The 21,134-nt window shown below is 51.3% G+C and overlaps 10 protein-coding genes across 10 annotated transcripts; 3 read left to right on the top strand and 7 right to left on the bottom strand.

Annotated features, from left to right (window-relative positions):
• Positions 1-6: 6 nt before the first annotated feature.
• CABS01_07775 (polysaccharide deacetylase) lies at positions 7-2,490 on the top strand (the record flags this gene model as incomplete). The annotated part of the gene is made up of 3 exons (XM_060541137.1): positions 7-154; positions 267-668; positions 740-2,490. The coding sequence occupies 3 exons, from the start codon at positions 7-9 to the stop codon at positions 2,488-2,490; spliced, it is 2,301 nt and encodes a 766-aa protein (XP_060402637.1).
• A 1,498-nt stretch (positions 2,491-3,988) lies between these two features.
• CABS01_07774 (uncharacterized protein) lies at positions 3,989-5,050 on the top strand (the record flags this gene model as incomplete). The annotated part of the gene is made up of 1 exon (XM_060541136.1): positions 3,989-5,050. The coding sequence occupies one exon, from the start codon at positions 3,989-3,991 to the stop codon at positions 5,048-5,050; it is 1,062 nt and encodes a 353-aa protein (XP_060402636.1).
• Positions 5,051-6,131: 1,081 nt separating this feature from the next.
• On the bottom strand, positions 6,132-6,419 carry CABS01_07773 (uncharacterized protein; the record flags this gene model as incomplete). The annotated part of the gene is made up of 1 exon (XM_060541135.1): positions 6,132-6,419. One exon carries the CDS (start codon positions 6,417-6,419, stop codon positions 6,132-6,134), a length of 288 nt encoding a protein of 95 aa, XP_060402635.1.
• A 212-nt stretch (positions 6,420-6,631) lies between these two features.
• Positions 6,632-7,855, top strand: CABS01_07772 (uncharacterized protein; the record flags this gene model as incomplete). Its single annotated transcript, XM_060541134.1, has 1 exon — positions 6,632-7,855. One exon carries the CDS (start codon positions 6,632-6,634, stop codon positions 7,853-7,855), a length of 1,224 nt encoding a protein of 407 aa, XP_060402634.1.
• A 220-nt stretch (positions 7,856-8,075) lies between these two features.
• On the bottom strand, positions 8,076-8,987 carry CABS01_07771 (metallo-beta-lactamase superfamily protein; the record flags this gene model as incomplete). Its single annotated transcript, XM_060541133.1, has 1 exon — positions 8,076-8,987. One exon carries the CDS (start codon positions 8,985-8,987, stop codon positions 8,076-8,078), a length of 912 nt encoding a protein of 303 aa, XP_060402633.1.
• Positions 8,988-9,428: 441 nt separating this feature from the next.
• On the bottom strand, positions 9,429-11,439 carry CABS01_07770 (monooxygenase; the record flags this gene model as incomplete). The annotated part of the gene is made up of 5 exons (XM_060541132.1): positions 9,429-9,859; positions 9,919-10,324; positions 10,380-10,609; positions 10,661-10,818; positions 10,895-11,439. The coding sequence occupies 5 exons, from the start codon at positions 11,437-11,439 to the stop codon at positions 9,429-9,431; spliced, it is 1,770 nt and encodes a 589-aa protein (XP_060402632.1).
• A 1,418-nt stretch (positions 11,440-12,857) lies between these two features.
• On the bottom strand, positions 12,858-13,334 carry CABS01_07769 (4-carboxymuconolactone decarboxylase; the record flags this gene model as incomplete). Its single annotated transcript, XM_060541131.1, has 2 exons — positions 12,858-13,181; positions 13,242-13,334. 2 exons carry the CDS (start codon positions 13,332-13,334, stop codon positions 12,858-12,860), a joined length of 417 nt encoding a protein of 138 aa, XP_060402631.1.
• A 437-nt stretch (positions 13,335-13,771) lies between these two features.
• CABS01_07768 (uncharacterized protein) lies at positions 13,772-15,466 on the bottom strand (the record flags this gene model as incomplete). The annotated part of the gene is made up of 1 exon (XM_060541130.1): positions 13,772-15,466. The coding sequence occupies one exon, from the start codon at positions 15,464-15,466 to the stop codon at positions 13,772-13,774; it is 1,695 nt and encodes a 564-aa protein (XP_060402630.1).
• Positions 15,467-17,411: 1,945 nt separating this feature from the next.
• CABS01_07767 (uncharacterized protein) lies at positions 17,412-19,256 on the bottom strand (the record flags this gene model as incomplete). The annotated part of the gene is made up of 2 exons (XM_060541129.1): positions 17,412-18,370; positions 18,473-19,256. 2 exons carry the CDS (start codon positions 19,254-19,256, stop codon positions 17,412-17,414), a joined length of 1,743 nt encoding a protein of 580 aa, XP_060402629.1.
• Positions 19,257-20,192: 936 nt separating this feature from the next.
• CABS01_07766 (uncharacterized protein) lies at positions 20,193-21,073 on the bottom strand (the record flags this gene model as incomplete). Its single annotated transcript, XM_060541128.1, has 2 exons — positions 20,193-20,846; positions 20,924-21,073. 2 exons carry the CDS (start codon positions 21,071-21,073, stop codon positions 20,193-20,195), a joined length of 804 nt encoding a protein of 267 aa, XP_060402628.1.
• Between the last annotated feature and the right edge of the window lie 61 nt (positions 21,074-21,134).

Genomic DNA, 21,134 nt, shown 5'->3' with positions numbered 1-21,134 from the left:
CACAAGATGGTGCAATTAAAGGCTCACAGTTTCTTGGCTGGTGCCTACGGTGTAGTAGCTGTTGTTGCCGCTGCCTGTACATCTGATCTCCTCGTGGACGACTTCTCCAGCTCATTCACAACGAACAGAAATAATCTCGGCTCATGGACTTCAGGTAAGATACCACAAATTCATCGGGTGCGTCCGATACTTCGGGTTGAATTGCCAATGGATCTCCACAAAACAGCTGTCCAAGAGTCTCAAATGACCAACATGATGTTCGATAGATGATGCAAGCATGACCAGCATTTCCGCGACTGGTGGTATTCTAAGCTTCACTCCGAAGAGCGGTGCGTACTACTACGAGACGTTCCCCTGCCAAGCATTACAGACCGACTTGTACACACACGTCCAGCTTGACATCAAAGCACCAGTGTCAGGCGCAGCCTTCACAACCGAGTTGAACTCCGCCTCAAGCTGCTCAGCGACGACTAGTTCAAAAACGTCTTTCCGAGTCACAGGTCTGACCGGCGGCTGGCAGACGCTGCGCATTCCATTGAGTAGCTTTGCTGCCGGAAATCTCAATGCCGCCTTGTCGTTTGTCGTTGGGTCGTTTTCGTCTACCCAGGAATGGCAGCTTGACAAGATATCGTTTGTCTGTGCTCAAGGGTCATCAGCAACTTCGACTTGTAAGTGATAACTAGTCGGGTTGGGATCAGTCCGGACATCATCCCGCCTATTGCTGACATCAATCTCACAGTCACTACGATTACTACGGTCACGCAGGCCCCTACAAGCTCGGTCCCATCTCCGACCCAGTCGAACAACCCATCATGCTCGGCGCTTCTAGTAGATGACTGGGCGTCACAATCACGCCTCGATTTCTTGCAGTACAACTCGCTTCTGCTGCCGACAGGAGATGACGGAACAATGCAGTCTAAGGTCGTTAGCAACCATCATATTATATTGACACCGAAGGACACTTCTTCGTATTTCTTCACTCAGGTCGGATGCTTGGATGCTTCGAAGTATGGTGGGATCTCACTTCGGATCAATGCTCCGGCTGGGACAACATTCAAGATCGAGTTGACTTCCAAGACGACGTGTGAGGGTGAGGTGACAGCGTATTCATCTCAGACAACTGCGCAACTGGGCTGGACCTTTGACGGAACCGAGAAGCTCTACAGCTTCCCCTGGTCAAAATTCAGCGGAGTCAACCTCAGCAAACTGCGATCCATCGTTATCGAAGCGCCGACACGCCCCATCACACTAGGCCCGCTGGCACTTTACTGCGGAAGCACCCCGACTGGTTGGGTAGTGCCCACGGCCACCACCCCAACAGGGCCAACTCAAACTGTCCCGGCACCAGCTGCTACGGTCTCTGGGCTTGTGATTGACACCTTTGCCAACGCAAACACGAACTCCCTTGGGTTCTGGCACGGTGGCGATGAGTTGGATCTTACTTGGGGTTCAAACCACGTCACAATTGTTGCCTCAGCTCCAGACTATGCCTTCACCAGCCTAATGAGCGGGGGATGTCGGGATTTGCGCAGTCAAAGTGGATCGTACTTACATATCACCTACTCCGGTCATACCAAATTCTCCATTTCATTGCAACAGCACAACTCGCAGTGCAATGATGGTGTGGCACCATACCCTGAAACGAGAGACAGCCTGGAAGCAAGTCGGTACGCGACCACGAGCAGCGACATCTACATCCCCATCTCGCACTTCAACATCAACCTTCAGCGTGTCGCTAGTATTGCTATTAGGGGCATTTACAGCACTGAGCCAGTGGTTCTCACGAAGGTTGAGATCGTTCCCTCCATCCCTTCAGGGGTGAGCATCCGCCAAAAGCTGCCCTCAGGAACCCTTGTCTTTGCCTGCACGCGGCCTAACTCTTTCGCGTTCGGCATCGACGACGGAAACCCAAAATATGCCGCCAGACTAGCTCAAATCATCCGCGACGCAGGGATAAAAGTGACCTTTTTTGCCGTCGGCGCTGTGCTGGAAAACCCCTCGACTGGGATGGCCAGCCTCTACCAACAGCTCAAGAGCGAGGGCCACCAGATCGCACTGCACTCCTACACTCATCCGAGAATGGAAGGGCTGCCCGACACTGAGAGCATCGACTGGGAGTACAACGAAGATTACAGGGTGATGACGAACCTCTTTGGGGAGAGATCAAATTACTTCCGCCCGCCGTACGGCGTCGAAGGCGCGCGCATGCGTCAACGCTGGGCGGCTGCCTCCGGATCAGACAAGGCCTACCTTATCAACTGGAGCGTCGATGTGCAGGACTGGTTGTGGGCCGAGACGAGCACGCCAGAGAAGCAGGTTGATTCATTCAACGCCGACGTTGCCAGGGGAGGAAACTTGGTGGTCATGCACTTCTCGTACAACACAACGGTCGAGTACTTCCCGGAGTTCATCAGGCAGGCCAAGGCTACTGGTAAGCAAATTATGAGAATTGATCAGTGTATGGAGGACCCGAACGCACCTCCGTTGTGATCGCGGAGGTGCCGGCGAGGGAGCGGGGACCAAGGGGGTTAAGGGAATATTGGATATTTTGACAACAGCCTTCTTATTTGTAAACTTCCTATCCATACACGTAGCATATGATTGAGAGGTGATTAAGACTGGCAGTTATATGAGTGCCTTTATTCCATCCGTTGGAGGAGCTGTCTATCTCGTGGAAATTCGCCCTCGCTAGTGTGCGGAAGGGTACAGTCGAGGCCTTTGTCATGTGGCGGTGATGCCGGTGGACCTGATCGACTCAACGAGCCATGACCGCCACTATTCAAGCGACCTATGAACCTGTCGGCTTGTCCTTCATCGCTAGTATGCAACTAAGAATAGATTTCTCCCATGTGCCAGGAATTGGATAATGCAAAAAATATCCTATGGCTGGATCGTTGGCCGAGTTTGCTACAAGTTCTACGGTGGGACTGGGAAACTTGAGGTCCGCACAAGAGCGAGGGAAAGGAGTGAGAATCCACACTCCAAGATGGAAACGCCGATGATATGACCTGGACAAGCAAAATCGAGGTTACGTGATTGTATCCTTGCAAACTTGGTATAACTTTCAATTGGTACATAGGTAAGGAAGGTTATAAGGTAGATTATGGTTGCAACAGATAGTTGATAACCTCGCCCTTTGTCGAAAAAGACGTAACCGTGCAAGGTGGCAGTGCTCTTTTGAGCACATCCCCACAATCAAACGACGCTAATGCAGCCGGATGACATTTAAGCTTGGCTGTGATACCCTGCCGTTCGGCAAGGATCTTGAGTTTAAATTTTGATGCAGCTTGATGACACTGACGGCATTCCGAACTTAGCCCGCCCCTGCTAGTGTTCTATTGCGCTCAAAGAATAGTCGTACCCCTTAGGCTACCCGAAATTGTTCGTCCCTCGTTCATCTGGCAAAGGGCATGTTTTCGGTGTATGAAGTCTATTGTCTGAATGATGAGACTCTGATGTGCCTTCTTCAGCGGTTAGTCTTCAGTTAACATCAAGGAAGACCAGTCCAGTGACCAAATCCAAAGAAGATTGTAGAGAAGTTTATCGATATGACGGCCCCGGCTTAGCGTATGCTCGCTGTTGGTGACTGACCCAGTCGTAAGTTGGCGACCAGGGGTAGCCTTGGTAGCATCTGGCGATGTCAGCCGAAAATGGGGCCTCTAGGTATATCGTAATTACTTTCTACTCGGACGCACACGGCATTACCAATCATGCTTAAGTGACTGAGACCTTAAGACTTGTGGTCTGGGGCTGACGCGTGGCACCTTGATGATATCGGCCCTTTCGGATGGTGAACTGCCTCATTCGAATATGACATCAACGGCAATCCATGATGGTAAATCGCAACAGAACAGTTTCCACAACGCTGACTATAAATCAGAGAAGGAGCACCGTGAAAAAGACTTAGTTTCAACCAGATCATAGTATCTTCATCACCAGCTTCTGTCACTACCTTACGCATCAATCCACCTTACATAAGGTAAACATCATGAAGATCTCTGGAAGTAGCACTGCTGCACTCGCCCTTGCGGGCACGAAGGTAGCGTCCGCTCAGAACCTGTCTTATGGGGCCGACAACTTCTACCGCAGCGACATCGTGACGGTGCAGCCAATCACCTTCCCAACTCAGAACCAGCTCGCCGTCGCTGGCAACCTCTTCATTCGCAACAACGCCAGCCGCTCACCCTCTGCCCCAGCCATCGTCGTCGGCCACCCCATGGGCGCGACCAAGGAGCAGAGCGCCAACCTCTACGCCACAAAGCTCGCCGAGCAAGGTTTTGTCACGGTCTCCATCGATGTCTCCTTCTGGGGCGGCAGCGAAGGCGAGCCACGCAACGCCGTCTCGCCAGACCTCTACTCAGAGGCCTTCAGCGCAGCAGTCGACTATCTCGGCCTCCAAGACTTCGTTGATCGTGAACGTATTGGTGGTCTGGGCATCTGCGGTAGCGGCAGCTTCGTCATCAGCGCTGCCAAGATTGACCCCCGTCTCAAGGCTATCGCGACCTCCAGCATGTACGACATGGGATCTGCCGCCCGCAACGGCTTGCGCCACGCAGTGAGCCTCGAGCAGCGCAAGGAGATCATTGCTGCTGCTGCCGCGCAGCGTTGGATCGAGGCGGCTGGCGGCGAAACTGTGTACACTGGCGGAACCCTCCACGTGCTGACCAACGCGTCGACGGCGGTTGATCGTGAGTTCTACGACTTTTATCGTACCCAGCGCGGCGAGTTTACTCCGGAGAACACGACAGCGAACCTCACTACCCACCCTACTCTTTCCAGCAACACCAAGTTTATGAACTTTTACCCATTCAACGATATCGAGACGATTTCGCCGCGCCCGTTGTTGTTTGTCTCGGGCGACCAGGCTCACTCCCGCGAGTTCAGTGAGGATGCCTACGCACGTGCTGCTGAGCCGAAGGAGCTCGTTTGGGTTCCTGGTGCGGGACATGTTGATCTCTACGATCGTGTGGAGCTTATCCCCTTCGATAAGCTCACCCAGTTCTTCCAGAAGAACCTGGCTGCCAACGCAACGAGCTTGAGGGCGCAATAGAATACAAAGTTCGGAAGTACAGGTTGAAGTCGCTCGCGCCTATGAGTCATAGGTTCTAATGAGATGTTCACTCGATGGAGTGGCAGAGTTGTAGAAAGGAGGGGGAAATCTTATGTCAGTGTGCCAGATGCTTGGTACGTAAGTCAACCTGACCTGCGGGATTTCTCTGCCATGGTATAGTAGGTTAGATTACAAGTAGATTACTTCAATTTCATCAAACCTAGGCTTACATAAGTTCTTTCACATGGAACCAAGAAGCGCATCATTCTCTGTGTCGTTGCTTCGCGTGCTGCTCGTGAATTTCATTCCCTGACACAATCCCCACTTATCCCGGCCGTGAGCCGGCACTCATTACCCACATTCGGTGTTGCTGTCCCGAAGCAAAAGTCCGGGCGTTATCGCGCATATCCCCAGTTCCTCAAGTCTTATTTACCAGGTATCTAGGAAGAGAACCAAACCTGGCTGATAAAAGTCCAACCTGAAATTTGCGACAAAGGCATTGTCTAGGTAGGGGGCTTAATCCTCTCTCTAATTCCTCCTTTTACCCTCATTACTGCTTCACTTACCCAAGGTCCCTTAAGGTAAGGTACTCACTTCTCATCGACGCCTTTCTGCACTGGTATATACAGCCAATCTAATATGTTTGGGTATTCACTGTCATTCGAGCGCTATTTGGGCCTCATCAAGTGATGATGTGCTGTTAACCTGGCGGCTGGAAGATCAATCAAAAGGTCACGTGGGGTACTTGGCCACTACTTGGAGGAGACAACGGAGAGACTGTTTTTGGGCCTCGGTAAGGTTTCTGCACAATTGACCATCTGTGGACAGAAAGAGCAAAGAGTAAATAGCTTCGTTGCCGGCAAAGCCTGACAATTTTCTCACGCGAATTTGTACCCTTCATCCGAATTAACCTGAGCAGTTCATCACAATGACGAGGAAGGCCCACGCTGGAGGAGAACTTCCCCGCAGCGATTGATCGCCGATCTCCCGCACATTTGGGGACATCCATGTCCCCCTCATGCGGGGTAGCTATCGTGATTGGGGAAGAAGCTGCCCCTGGCGACGAACGCCTTCGACGTCATCACCCGGTCATTGACGCCGGAGCTTTCATTCCAGCCCGGTCTGGTTCCTCCTTCTTCCTCCACTCTCCCAGGCCATTGGCACTTGCCATGTCACTTTTCAGCTCTTTGCAGATGGCAGGGGCGACAGGGGTATGGTTGGCGCGAGTCCGGCAGGCGGAAGGAGCTCCTTCGCCTTGGTCTTCAGCTGCACCTGCCGTCGTCATTTCGACTCCAATTGCGTTTGAAGCACGTGTGACGAGCTTCGCCCCTGCCCATTTGTCCTCCGTCGCCGGTCCGACGCTAGCCATAGGCGAGAGGGAGGAGGCAATTGAGAGTTCTTTCTCGTCCCTTCAAAATCTGCTATTTGCTCTCTTCTTTCCCAATTTTCCCATTGACTTACTACTTCCCGATACCATCTTCCAACCTTTCCTCCTTCAATTCTCCCAACTTTGAAGTCGTTGATCCTTCCAACTGTACACAACTTGCCATAATAATACCATCCTTTCACCAGACCGCCAAGATGATGTCCGCAAGACCCCTCGTTCGCTCGACGCTCCCCAGAGTTACCCGGGCTGTCCGCGCACCCCGCCAGCAGCTCCGTTTCCAGTCGACGACCGCCTCATCCTCAACAGGCGGAACCAGCTCTCACTTCGGAGCCGGTGTCGCTGGTGGCCTTGCTGGTGCTGGTATCTTCTACGCCCTCTACTCCTTCACCCCCGCTGGTCGCGCTGCCTCCAAGGTTAACAAGGCCGCCAAGGAGGCCGAGAAGAAGTACACAGCCGCCGCCCAGAAGCTGCAAGAAAACACACCCTCTACCGATGAAGCTATCGACTACATCAAGCAGTTCGCTTACTCCTACGTTGGCTGGATCCCTGGTGGCCGCTCCTACGTCGACTCTGCTTTCAATGACTTCGAGACTGTCCGCAAGAACCACAAGGAAGAGGCCGACAAGATTGTTGATGACGCCTACAAGCAGTTCCAGGAGGTTGCCAAGGCCGGCCTGAGCCTGGAGGCCGTCCACAAGGCATACGAGGTCCTCGCAGACATCACCCAGAAGCTCGCAAGCCTTGGAGGTGACGCCATTGGGGACATCGTCGACAACCACCCTCAACTGAAGGAGAAACTTGGAGGAAACATTGACCAGCTGAAGGACTTGGGAGACAAGTACGGCCCCGAGGCCAAGAAGCAGGTCGACGAGACATGGAAGCAAGTCAAGGACGTCTTGGCTGGCGGGTTCACTGCCAGCAACTTCGACAAGGTGCGGAAGCTCATCGAGGAGAAGATTCAGCAGGTTCAGAAGCTCGGCGATGAGGCTTGGAAGAAGGCGCTCGAGGAGGCCAAGCCCTACCTTGACAAGAACCCCAAGGTCAAGGAGCTGATTGAGAAGAATGCCGACGCGCTCAAGAAGGGCAACGCCAAGGAGCTCTTCGAGAAGGCGAAGAAGGCTACCGAATCCGGAGACCTTGGAGGCCTGGAGAGCTATGTCACCGATGCCGTCGACAAGGCCAAGTCAAAGGGCTCTCAAATCGGTGAGAGCTTTGGTCTCGATCAATACTTTAAGATGATCCCCGACGGAGACAAGATTATCCCCAAGCTGAAGCAGCTCCGCGAGGTCGCAGACAAGCACAAGGAGGAGGGAGAGAAGCTCTTCAAGGAGACTATTGAGGAGGTAAAGAAAGTCCTTGAGGCTAAGTCGAAGAAGGCGGAGGAGATTGCCGAAAAGGCCAAGAAGGACGCCAAATAAGGGACTCGTCTCCGGATCCATACAATTGATACCCCCATCAAGACGTCTCGGTGGACTACGACTTGTACCATAATACTTGAAGAGCATTTCCTGTGTAGCAAAAGATCAATGGCTGGGATCACCGCCATTTAATCGGCCATGGTTCTGTGAGGTGTGAATCTGTATTGAGACATTATCTGCTTAAGTATTACATGTGCTTCGCACCCGTTCTCATCCGAATTCAAACATCCTGTGGCTTGTACAACACCCGCTCTTTCAGCAATCGAGGTGTATCCGGGTCATGGCTAGGAAGAATAACCACATCACTCTGTTTCGCAAAGGCCTTGATCTTCCGCAAACTGTCCAACGCCGACATGGGGTCGTCATTGATACCATCCGGCTCTTCCTTATCCAGCAAATCGATACCATAGCTCGCGTCCCCAAGCAAGCAGTACGTCGATGTTGTTCCGTCCTCGTTATCGCCATACACGACTAGCGAAATGTGGCCGGGGACGTGACCGGGTGTATGCACCGCCACAACCTTCCCATCAGCCGTGATCCGGCCAGACGTCTCCCACGGCCCCACAGCCCCGGCCGAGAAATCCACAAGAGTAGGCTGGAATCCTTCCGGCCAGTGCTGTGGCACGCACCCCGCAAGCGTCGCGGTCATGGGGCTATTCCCAAAAGCGGCCCAGTGCTCCTTGCTCACGAACACAGGAACGTCCGGCGCAGCAATTTTCAGAGCCTTCAATCCGCCAGCGTGGTCGCCGTGGAGGTGACTCAGCACGATGGCCTGCAGATCGCTGGGCTCCACACCGAGACGCTGCAATTGCTGCACGATTCCGTCTTCAGGCTTGATGTCCACGCTGCTGAACATCTTTGTCGGGGATAGGTAGGGGAGGTAGCCCGGGTCGTTGAAGCAGGGAGACTCGCCCGTGTCGAAGAGGATTGGTCCGCCTGGGTGGGCGATGAGGAAGACGCCGATGGGGAGGGGTTCCGTCCATTGGCGGTTTGCGATGCAGCGGAAGCGGCGCAGGGTGACGAATTGGTCGAGGTAGGATTTTACCGGTTGGCTTTTCATGGGGAGTTTGATGCGGACTGAGCCGGTTGAGAGGAAGGTCAGGCTGACCCTCTTCTGTGCGTCTGTACCCATGTTGGAGGTTGTGTTGGAGGTGATTGATAGGTCTGATACACCACAGATTGTCAGAGGTAACGATTGAGCCGTGGACCGTCTGGACTTTATTCAAGAGGCTTCCCTTGATGTTTGACTTTGAGATTTGAAGCTTTCGATTCGTAAGCTGAACGGACGCCTTTGTGTGCCGAGATCCCACATGTACCGAATGCCGGTTGGCGCCCCTTTCAATCCCGGCTCTAAGCCAAAGTGGATCAGCTAGCGACACAAGGTTGCCGCGAGCAATTTCTAGACAATGGGATTTCTATTGAAGATCATTTGAACTGTACAAGGGACTCCTCATTCAAGTAATACCGTCTTTACTGATGGTGGTTGCAACAGTTGAAACGTAGAAGCTAAGGTAGAGAGAAGAAGGAAACCCAACTGATGTGCACGCATCGTCAAGATCTCACTCATATTACCTTACCTCTCATCACCATCAGGATCATTCAGATACCAAGTTGAATCAGACCCATCAAGCTCCTTCGTCGATATCCCATTCCCTAGATACGCAAACCGATTTCGTTTCTTCTCATACACATAATCCCAGTCCTCGCCTCTGAAGTTCTCCAACATGTGGAAAAAGTGGATTCTACTCCCGGGATGCAGCGCCGTGACGGGTCCATCCACAGCACCGCCTTTGAACCAGGACCTGCAGGACCCTGCCCACGCTGTTCGCGGCATGAAGGCTTGGGTATGTTCGTGAAGCTCATTGACTGCGTCGAGGCTGGGGCTGATGGATTTGATGCCCTCAGTTTGGCATTTCTTGATGATGCCGGCGATGTATTTTGCGAGCAGCTCGGTTATCGTGAAGACACTGCCATGGCCGATTGGGGCATTTGGACCGAGGAAGACTGGGTTGTCTGTTAGCAGAGTGAGGGGTATATGATGATACTACCGTATATGAACTTACCAAAGTAATTAGGCATCTCGGGAACCGCGCAAGACATGTAGGCTTTCGGGATATCCTTAGCCCAGATATCCTGGAGATTTATAGACCGCCGTCCAATAATGGGAAACCGCGGGCGAAACGAGACATCAAACCCGGTGGCACACACGATGGCATCAACTGCAATGTGTTCCCCGGATGCTGTAACCAGGCCATCCGAGACTACGCGAGCGATTCCTCCCGAGATGACTCTCGCATTGGGTTTCGTCAACGATTCTAGGTACCCCACACCTGGTGTCATCCGACGACAACTAATAGGAAACTTGGGGATCAGGATATCTATCAGTCTTTGGTCGTCGTTGAGTGCTGATTGCATGTATCGAGTGACACCCTCTGTTGCTTGTCGGTGAGTCTCCGAGTCTTTTAATACCTGGAGCCTCATAGTTAGTGGAGAGTTCAGAAAAGGGAAGATTTGGGTCACCAACGAGGAAGAAATTGTTGTTAACTTGCTCCTCTATGGCCTTTACGAACGACTTGTAGAGTGCAGGATCCGACTTGAACTTGTCAATCTGAGCTGGCGTGAAGTTCTCATCATCGTCCAACTCGATCTGCTCCATCGTTTGCTTTGCTTTGCCCAGTAGCAATGTCTGAACCCGAGGCGGCATAATCCAAGTTGGTCCCCGAATAAAATGAATCATTTCCTTTGCGTCTTTCCCTATTGGGTCAGTCTTTTCATGGCATGCAACTGAAACTTTCCAGAACTCACCTCTTTGTACAGCTGGAACGATCTGAACACCAGATGAGCCATTGCCTATGATGGCGACTCTTTTCCCTTTCCAGCCAAACTTATCATCCCAGTCGGCGCTATGAAGGAGGGAGCCGGAAAAGTCGTGCAAGCCGGGAATATCTGGCCACTTCCAGTTGCTGTACCAAGGTCAGCGTTAGCAGCAACAGCACTCGAATTAAAATCGTAGTGAGTTGACAAAAGGCGTTTGCGTACTTGAGAATACCACTCGCGTTCAGCAGAAACTCGCAATGATCCTCAAACTCCACACCGTCCTCCAAATTCTTCACCCTGACCGTCCATCGCCCAGCATCTTCATCCCAGAATGCTCCCGTCACGAGATGATTAGTCTTGATCTGGCGCCGTAGATCTTCACCGTCACACAAGCGGCACAAGTACGCCTGAATCTCTTCCGCCGGAGACAGAAAGCTGCTCCACTCCTTATTTGGCTTCCAGGAGAATTGGTAGTTGTGCGAGGGTATATCGCATTTGCATCCCGGATAGCGGTTTTCGTACCAAGTACCTCCAACTTCGGGGTTCTTCTCATAGACAATGTGTTCGAAGTTTGTGAGTTTCTGACGAAAGGTGCGGATCATGTTGAGGCCGCTTGCGCCGCTGCCGATTGTGATGATGCGGACCCTTTTTGCTGTTCCTAGGGGTTGTTCGACGACTATGTAAGGCTCAGCAGGCTTGGGATCTGGTGTTCGTGGGTTCCCAGGTCCGAGATGCTTGCTGATCTGAGTTATGCGCGAGGAAGCCATGTTGATTCTCGGTCAGATGGACAGTGGGATAGGGCGTTGGTTCAGTTAAAGCGCTTTGCCAATCGGGGGACCTGTAAGCAGCTTTCACGCACTAGGCTTCCAAGCAAATGGGAGTGGACTCAAAACTCTTTTATACGAGTATGCATGTCGCCTGAATGTGCTGGTATGATCACAGCAACAGGCCGTACTGCTTTGATTGCCAGCACGATGATGCCTCGGATTCGGCGTCGAATGCTCACCGTAGGCATAATCAACCCCAATCAACTTAGATGTCAATAGATCGCATCGCTTATTACCCAACATGAGTTGCCGAGCAATAGTGGGCCTTCATCTTCACGTCTAGGAGAGAAGCGCCGGCACTCTCGGTACTCGGCACATGGCATTCGGCACTCGATGCCCCGCAAAATCAGGGTCAACGCTCTACAAGATTCGGCAAATACAGAGTCTTGGAAAAAGAAAATACAAAGACCACGAAAGTCTTACACTCCGCCATACCTGAAGGCCCATGTAATCTCTTGCGGATGAAGCCGCTGTCACTACACCCGACCCTAAGCATGCTCGTCCTAGCGTAATCCCCGCATCTACTGTCTGTTTCCTCCCGTCTCGACGGCAGCGCAAATACTTGCGCTCTAACACCTATTCATCAAGTCGGGCGGTGTATGATCCACGGAAACACCCATGCTGGTCAGAGTCTGTATTTCTACGTGATGTCCTCGCACGAGATATACGGAATTCGGCCATGAATGATCCGAGATCCAAGACCTATCAGGAGTCAATCGCGTCATGTGTTTGGCAACACCTTGCTCCAGGAATTTGATAGATGACTTCCTCTCCTCGTGCCTCCTAGGCTGTATGAAGGCCAACTGAGATACGTCAGCCTTTTGTTCCTCAAAAGGAAACTTCACAATCTTCAAGTCGACCTTAGTCCCGAGAATAGCAGCAGGTACGGCACACCCTTATTCCCCAAACGCCAAGTGCGCATTAAGGCCAGCACCATGATCAACGAGAATCAATTCTCAAAGGACCCCGCTTCATCGCCTGATCCCAAGTAGAGTGCTTTGATGCATCTCTACAATCTTTCTGTCTAAAATAGACCTTTATTGGGTTTATTAATCATATGGTAAGGTAGGTCACATCCTGTTGTTCGGTGAGCAACCCAGGTCTGAGAGGCATTTTCTTCATTTGAGCTCGCGCCTAATTTGAAGCCATGTAAGACCAGACTTTTTTCCCCACCTTTGGAGAGGGGTGGAACGATGATGGCTGCATTGGTTGATTGACTACATGGGCAACAGCACACCGGAAATCAGCATGAGTATTCCTTTCCAGAGCCTTGGATTCGATGAGTCTCTGTCAAGTGTCCCTGCCATCGGATGGAAACTTGCATAATCTGCTCACGTTTGTTGTATCTTCGTGTACAATTAGGACATCTTTGCTCTTTCTTCCTTTGTGGTACCCCTGACTTTGGCAAAAATATCGCTTGCAACAGCCAAAGCTTCTCTGCCGGCCGGAACGCCGCAGTAAATCATCGCATGCCGGCAAGTCTCTACAATCTTCTCCTCAGAAATACCAAGGTTGAGTGCTGCCGCGATATGTATGCGTAGTTCTGGGGTCCTGTTGAGCGCTATCATCATGCCAATGTTGACCAGAGACCTCTCCTTAAACTCGAGTCCGGGACGAGCATAACTAGAGAAACACACTTCCGCAATGTATTCGGCACTGACTTTGCTTGGAAGATCGTCGCGCTATCACTCTTCTCTCAGCTTTATCCCTTGCACGGTATTGTAGTGTAATGGTTTACCTACTGCTTGCTCTTGAATGGCGCTAAGAAGTTTGGCCCCCAAGAAGGCTTGAGCCATTTGGGCACCCTGTACCAGCCTTTCGCTAGGTTCCGACATGATCTTGTTGCAGTCTTGAATTCGTGATGGTTTTCTTGAAAGCTAGTATGTGGTCTGAAGTATGTAGTTGTAACGGAAGCAGCAAATATTTCACCTTCAATCTTGAATCCGATCTGCTGGGGATCTTCTCTGCTAGGCGCCCTAAGTACAACAAGAGGGAAAGCTCGACTAGGTCTTAAATAGGGGGTAATACCTATATTAAAACTTGCTTCTATCTCTACCCGGAAACCGAACACAAGAGCGAACGGTGCAGTGCCGAGAGCCGAACTGCCGGAAGCTCAGAATTATCCTTTGGGGAACATGGCGCCGAGGTCGGTAAACTCATGCCGGCCTACGCATCAGCGAGACCTTAAGCAATATCGAGGCCGAAGTTATATTGAATCATGGTATAATACCCAGTGGTAACCGGTGTTCGCTGGCATGTGAAAGCCGGGGCGTTAGCCATTGGCGCCATCGAAATTTGTGAAGTCCATGCCAAGTACATCCATGAACGAGTTAATGTCGTCGAAATCCTCACCCATCTGCCCAAAATTTCCAAGAGCATCGTCCTGGAAAATAACTTCGTCTCCAGTGTCATTATTCTGTGATAGGATATCCATGTTCTCGCACATTTCTGATGGAAAGGCAAATAGGTCGCCCATATGGCGCTGCACAATCTTTGCTGTTGACAAAGTATGGGAGCCTGCCGTGTCGCTTCTCGTACACGAGGACTCATCGACCCGGTCACCCCCAAAGTCTCGTGGCGCGTCTTTAAACTTTTGCAAGATAGCGCGAGCCCCTCCATACTTGGGGCTCATACCCTCAAGAATGGAATGTATAACATCAAGATCTCTGCGGAGTAAGGTCTCTTTCTCTTGCGATTGAGGTTGATGAGATATTAAGACAACACCGACGGCTAATACAAGGAAGGCGTGGTAGTGTATCAGGTGTACAACTCTCTCTCTGCATCGGATCTCGTCATAAAGCCGAGCAGCACAGGATGCAGCAAGGACCGATGCCGGCGAAGTTCTCCACGTCGGCGATGCACTTCTGCTGGCCGTCTGAGTCAGGATGATGGCGACGAAGTAGAAGATGAAAGTTTCAGTGCGTTGTTGATTGAATGGCTTTCTGGTGCCGTCGGGGTTGAAAAGTCGTAAGTCTTCGGGCAAGTCAGCCAGCCAGCCGTAGAGTGATGCGACGACAGCTTCGACTTCTGCCGACGTTGGGCCACCTTTCCTGGATTTTAGGGTGGTGATGACCCCGACGATCTGAATGAGCTTCGTCATCCAAGTTGTAGCAATCGCGCCAAAGTTCTGCACTGAAAAGTCTTCCTCTGAGATCGGCGGTACATCAGTGTCTTCAGGCCTGAGGAGAAGAGGTCGACCCCAGCAGGCTGTCATGAGAATTTCACTCGTCTGCGTCAAGTCATTAATCACGTTTCTTTGAAAGCAATATTCTGGCCGGCGTTTGAGGAAGAGTAAATGCATGATGCTCACCTGAAGATGCCAGAATATGCGCCGCAAGCAACCAGCACCCTGGCGATTGGAATATGATGACTGTTTCTGAAGACCAAGTTGAAGCGCCATTCGCGAAGCCATGCCCGTCCAGTGCCATGGACCATCTAGCGTGACGAGGTAGGGGGAAGACGCGCTCCAGCATGACATCAGGCACAGAGATTTCAGCACCGTCAACTGGTCAGGCTCGAAGCCAATATGAATCAGCGTTTTGGCTTTCTCGTATTGCGAACCCGCGAGACCGACGCTATCCTCTCCGTGTCGCATTAGGCCGCCTGCTAAGCAAACTACTTGCTGGAGAAGCACAGATGCATTTGGGCCGGCAACATCACCGGGGTCGACCACGGAGTAGTAAAATACGACGTGCTCAAAGAACGAGTCCTTCAGAGCCTGTAGTAGGACGGGGTGCGGAAGAATGCTAGCCCCGGTGACTCTTAGAATCGCCTCATTTACACCAACGTTTCCAGTAGCAAGATTGTCTAGCACGACATTGGGTGGTGTCTTGACTGGGTCGTGCATGATGGAGCCTTTGTCAATAAAGCTGCTAGGTCTCCAAACAATATCTCGCTGGAGACTGCTGCTGGTCTCTGAAAGTTTGCTGACTGCCTCTCCTGTTGGGCTGTTCCTCGGGCTGGTCATCTGATCTGACACCGGCAACGAAACAGATGGCGTTCTGATGCCGGCCTCGCCCAAATCAGTCCCCCGCGGGCGCCTCTTCCGGACTCCATTACGGAGACTTATTCTCGCTAGTCAGCATCTCTGTTGCGAGAGCATGCCATGAAGGAGCGAACGTACACGCAGGGAACTTGGGCACGTCGACAATTTCGACACGTCTTATCTTGGCTTACTTGTAAGTCGCATTTTACCTAAGTACTTCGTGTTATCTCAGCTCCATGTCGAAATAGAGATATAGATACTTTTGGCTAGGAAGTAGCTTACTTTGCGTGAGTGACATTCAACACACACAATGTTCGCACGGTCCCTTAACGATCGCCGAGGTCTCTCCATACTCTCATTGCCGACTGCTCATAGAGCTTCTCCGTATTTGTTGTGGATGAGGTGAACTTCGACTGGATGCAGACGTGACCTGAGTTTTGATTCTTCAATCCAGGTTGAAAGCTCACGGTGCGGGGCGAAAAGCCTTTTCTATGGAGCCTGTGGGCTGCCGGGAAGCTAGCCGAGGCCCCGGAAGCTCCGGGTTTGCGGGGTGCATGGACCAAGAGTCCCATAAAGAGGGAGTCTGGACTGACCAAGCTGATCTGGTACAAGCAACGATGAGGATCTAAGACCATGAGTACGACACATCACATTTCATTGAGACGGCCATGTCATGTGACCATTAGGCTAAATTGACAGGAGAAACATAGGTGGTGTTCAACGTCCCTCTGAAAAATCAATTGCGTTCTATCTGCGGTCCAGGCTTGGGTGGCTAGAACCCATCTTAAAGGATGCATGCTTGCGCTGGTGACGGGTATTTAGACGTTCGGAGGATAGCTGTTGTCTCGGAAACGACACGCGACGGATAGCCGGGTGTGTCGGACCAGGAGTACACCTCCTTGAGCAAAAAGTCGGGTGACCGAGTTTCCCTTTTTTCGGGCTGAAAGGTCATCGGCTTATCTTGATTGATTGAGTTTTGGACTGGCTAGTTTTTCTTTTCCCGGCCCTTGATCGGATTCGATATTGTGCAAGGTGTGGGTGACACGATCCGTTACACCGTGGCTAGGGCAGTGTCTTACAGCGGTCCGCTTCCCGTCAAAAGAATCTAGGGGATGGCCGACGAGCCTCCCAGCCTCGAACCTACTCCCTTCCAAGAGCTTCTGAAGCCAATGTTTGCTCTCCAATCTTCGTCTCATCGTCATTGACTGGTGGTGAGGAAGCTATACGTGAGCCATCGCCCTGCGCCTCCGGCTCAAGGCAGCTCAGGTCATGTTTCATCGCGAGTTCTCAACGGGGTTTGGAGAAAAGGGATAAGGGATGGTGATGGTGATGGTGATGGTGATGGGGACGAAGATAAGGAACAAGGCCAGACCAGAAGTCTTAAAGTACGCAGCTGTCCACGCGCTCAGAAGGTACTAACACGTCTGCTGTTGTATTCAAATCGCTGCTTCTCACTCTCATTTCATGTCCTCTACCTTAAGCTGTCTCTCCCGGTTCTCTAGCTTCTTGGGTGTCTTTGAGAACTGTAGATTCGATTTACCGCTCCACACTCATTCCCTTCCATCAGACTTCCGATGCGGCTAGCTATGATATGGATTTTCACATTGTCGCTTCTCGCGGAGCTGACTTACGCCCAAATTAACTTCCCAGTCTCTGGCGTTATGGGCTACTTGGGATGTTATGTCATCACGAACATGGCACAATTTGAAACAATTCAAAATGACGCCAACGTGGAGCCCGAAAGCTGTCAAACTCAATGTTCTACTTTGGTACGCAGATTCGCTGCTTTGATGGGAACTACGTGTCTGTGCAGCCGGGCAGGCATCAATAACCCAGATGCTTATTATGACCCCGAGGAAATGTGCAGTACTCGCTGCAGTGGGAACAACAATGCTCGCTGTGGTGGGTTTGCAGATGGATTAGACCACTACAGCGTGTATTTTGGCTTCCGGGAGGTTCCACCTGTTCCGACTACTACGGAAACGACTGAATCAAGCACGTCGTCGACAGCGTCATCGAACTCGGAGTCCAGCACTGAAGTTTCGTCTTTCACCTTCTTTTCGAACTCATCCTCAACCACCTCAACTTCTTCTTCGACGATCGCATCAACGTCAGAGTCCACCACAGACCCATCCTCAATCTCCTCCCCCTCGACTTCCTCTTTAACTTCCCTGTCATCATCCTCGTCGGCCTCTGATTCAACCTCACCCTTGACTTTATCGTCGACCTCGTCTTCAGACTCTTCTTCGATTTCTTTAACAAGCTCAGAGTCCACAACAGACACATCCTCAACTTCCTCTTCAATCTTATCGACTTCATCGTCAACTTCATCCTCATCATCTCCCTCATCTCCCTCGCCGTCCACTCCATCATCTACCTCATCCACGTCGACCTTCTCATCAACTGCGTCAAGTTTCTTATCGACTTCAACCCCTTCGTCAGCCTCTTCTGCAAGCTCATCAAGCTCTTTCTTGTCCCTGTCGTCGACCGCAAGTCCGACGTCCTCTTTCACTTCTTCCGAATCTATCACGGCCTCGTCCCTCACAACTACCAGCATCGAAGTGACCAGCAATACACAGCTCTCTTCAACATCAACCGGGGGTCCATTTGCAAACACGACTAGCTCTTCTACATCTTCAATTTTCCTCACATCATCTACGTCTACGGCTGACACCACTACGTCAAGCACTGAGCCAGCAACGTTCAGTGTTCCAACAAATTCGTTTTCTCCTTCAATTTCTTCTTTAAGCCTGAGCTCAACGACTTCCACCCTTTCAACGACACTAGTATCGAGCAGCTCAACTTCCACAACTGCTCTTTCCACGATCTTTTCTGACTCCTCGACGTCCTCTATAAGCTCAATTTCGACAGGAACGACGTCTTCGACTTTTTTGTCATCTTCAATCAGTCTTGCCTCGTCTGTGAGCTCTCTATCGTCGACAAACTCTCAGTCATCAACGAGTCTCCCCTCAGTGACGTCTGTTTTACCAACGACCTCTCTTTCATCGACAGATATCCCCACGTTGAGTAGCAGCTCGACAACCGAACTGTTCTCTAGTACCGACACACTCGTCACCTTGACTTCTTCTGACTCAACAACGATCCTGACATTCACTTTGAGCGGCACGTCCTCGGATCTTACAAGTCTACTGTCAAGTAGCATAACGGACAGCGCCTTTTCTCTCAGTACAACATTCCTCGGTAGTACGACTGTTGCGGCCTCTGAAAGCACAGAGCCCACCAGCAGTTCTTCTATAAGTCCATCGTCAACAAGTGAGACAGTCTCTCTGACTGGTTCATTTGCGAACACGACGTTCACATCAATATCAGCATCTACTTCGAACCCATTGACAAGCAATGTGGATTCCGTCTCAAATCCAACCTCTTCAATCACGCAATCTCCGTCTTTAGACTTGATCACAAGCACGACGTCCGGGTCCCGTTCCATCCAAGCAAGCCAAGATACGAGTTCTTTGAGCTCGACTCCAATCTCGGACCTCACTTCACTATCCGTCGCAACGAACTTGCCAAACACACTGTCATCAACAGCCTCGGCATCGACAACGAATGCAGCAACCGTTACAGACAACTTGGCAACGGACGCAACGTTGGCATCACCCACTCCTACGCTTTCTTTTCCATCCGAAAGTCCATCGCCAACTATTTCGGTAGACGGTTCCGCCACATACGGCGTTACATCAATACTTGGACCAACCTTTAGCTCCTCCTTTATTACATCGACCCTTTCACCATCGCCAACTTCAGTGTCCATTGTTACAGACCAGCTTTTCCGATTGACCGTATTGCTGGTTGCTGCTGAATCAGCTTTGCCACAGTAACGGAGTTATATATGCCAAGCAGAGTTTTGTTGCTGATTTGTCTTTGAGGGTTGAATTTCGATCACTAGTGTGGGCAGAACTGTTATTAGACGGCCGTCGGCGTTTCGGATATTCCCCAGGGCTAGGCGTAGAGAGGAACACACGAAATGGTCTGCTTAGTTCAGTACAGACCGGGTTCATGTTAGGCGCGGAAATAGACTTGCTTTCGTCCAATGAGACAAATTACCAATTCAGGCCACGGACTCCCGGAAGTCATAGAATTGAGAGGTTCAGTCTCCTTAACTCAATATGGTGAAGTTTGATTGATCGCGGCAAGCTATCATACTAAACTAACAGTATGGGTAGTGTCTGAACTTCAACCATTGGACTTATTTCGACATCTTTGACACAAGGATCAAAAAATGCTGGTGAAGCCTCAAGACTTTTGCGGTGGATATGCGTAATTGGCATACCACCAATATCTCTCTGTGTGTATGTCTATTTCGTTCCAAAGCCATCATGAGAGCCTTTCGCTCACAATACTTTGTTTTTCCGTTACCTCCAGAGAAATATTGCTTAGAAGCTAAAGTCTCGGCATCACATCAGTGAAAACTCGTTAGTTACACGCGAATTGCAGAGCGGCTAGTCCAGTTAGATCAAGTGTTATTTATAGATCAATATTTTATGCTTTGCGAATATCTGACAGTTAAACAACGGATCCATGGTACAAAACAATTCGTGATGGAACAACCAAACGAGTGACTTCGCTGAATTACGCAACAGTACCTAATACTTGATCTCGTCCCACATCAATTCTCTTTCAAACTCTAACGCATTTCATTGCGATCTGAACGATGTTTAACACCAGCTCAACTGCTAGTTGGCCATGTTCAGGAAAGCGCCACAACGTTGCCCTCCAGAGCCTGGCTCACCGACACACTACTCGCTGCGCTACCCGCCTGTCCCTGACTGCCGCCCGCGGGCTGAGATCCGGTTTGAGGTGAGCTCATCTGAGGGGAGCCTCTCTGGCCAGACTGGGAGGAGTTCCCTGGAGAACCTGTCTGCGGCGAACCCGTCTGAGGGGCCCCAGTGGCTGGCATAGCTGCTGGAGGGGCGCCACCCATGGGAGGACCCATACCGGGAGGCATCGCCAAAGGGGGGTTGGCTAGCGATACAATTCCCATTCCAACTGAGCCACCAGCTCCGGCAAATGCGGCCATGGCGCTTTGGAGCCCCTCCGCAGGAAGTTTGGAAAGAACGACCTGGCCAAGTGCAGCCGACAACATGTTCTGGTTCATGAAAGATTGGAGAAGCATCGGCGTCATGTTGATCTGGTCGAGCGTCTGGCGCTGGAGCATTGCTGACATGACCATGATCTTCACGCTCTTCGTCAAAGTATCGGCGGCGTTCTGAAGAGCGATGCCGTCAGAGATTCCGATCGGTGAGGTCGGCGCAACATCAGTACGGGCTTGTGCAAGTGCACCTTCGAGTCCCATCATCGCCGGGCCGAGAGCAGAAGCGCTGTTGGGATCGGGTGTCAAAGCCTGATATCGTGTTAGTGAATTGGACCCCTCGATTAGTGTGTAAACAATTCAAAGCCTGTTGTTCGAAGCCAACTTACTCTAATGGCTGTATCCAAGTTCGATGATGCCACTGAAATGGACACGAACGCCCCCTGAATGGTTTGGAGGTCTCTCTTTTGGACATCATTTGCTGGCGCCGCAGCCACAGTGCTGAGCACCAATGAGCCCACGACAAAAAAGGCCCTCATCCTCACGACCTTCGCTGACCAGAGCGAGAGAGATTGAGGGAGAAATGAGTGAAACGAGATC

Source organism: Colletotrichum abscissum, assembly GCF_030869225.1.
Source record: "Colletotrichum abscissum strain IMI 504890 chromosome Unknown Scaffold_17.1, whole genome shotgun sequence".
In the NCBI taxonomy this organism is placed as follows: domain Eukaryota; kingdom Fungi; phylum Ascomycota; class Sordariomycetes; order Glomerellales; family Glomerellaceae; genus Colletotrichum; species Colletotrichum abscissum.
Note: the sequence above shows the minus strand (reverse complement) of the source record. Positions and strands in the feature narration are given on the sequence as shown.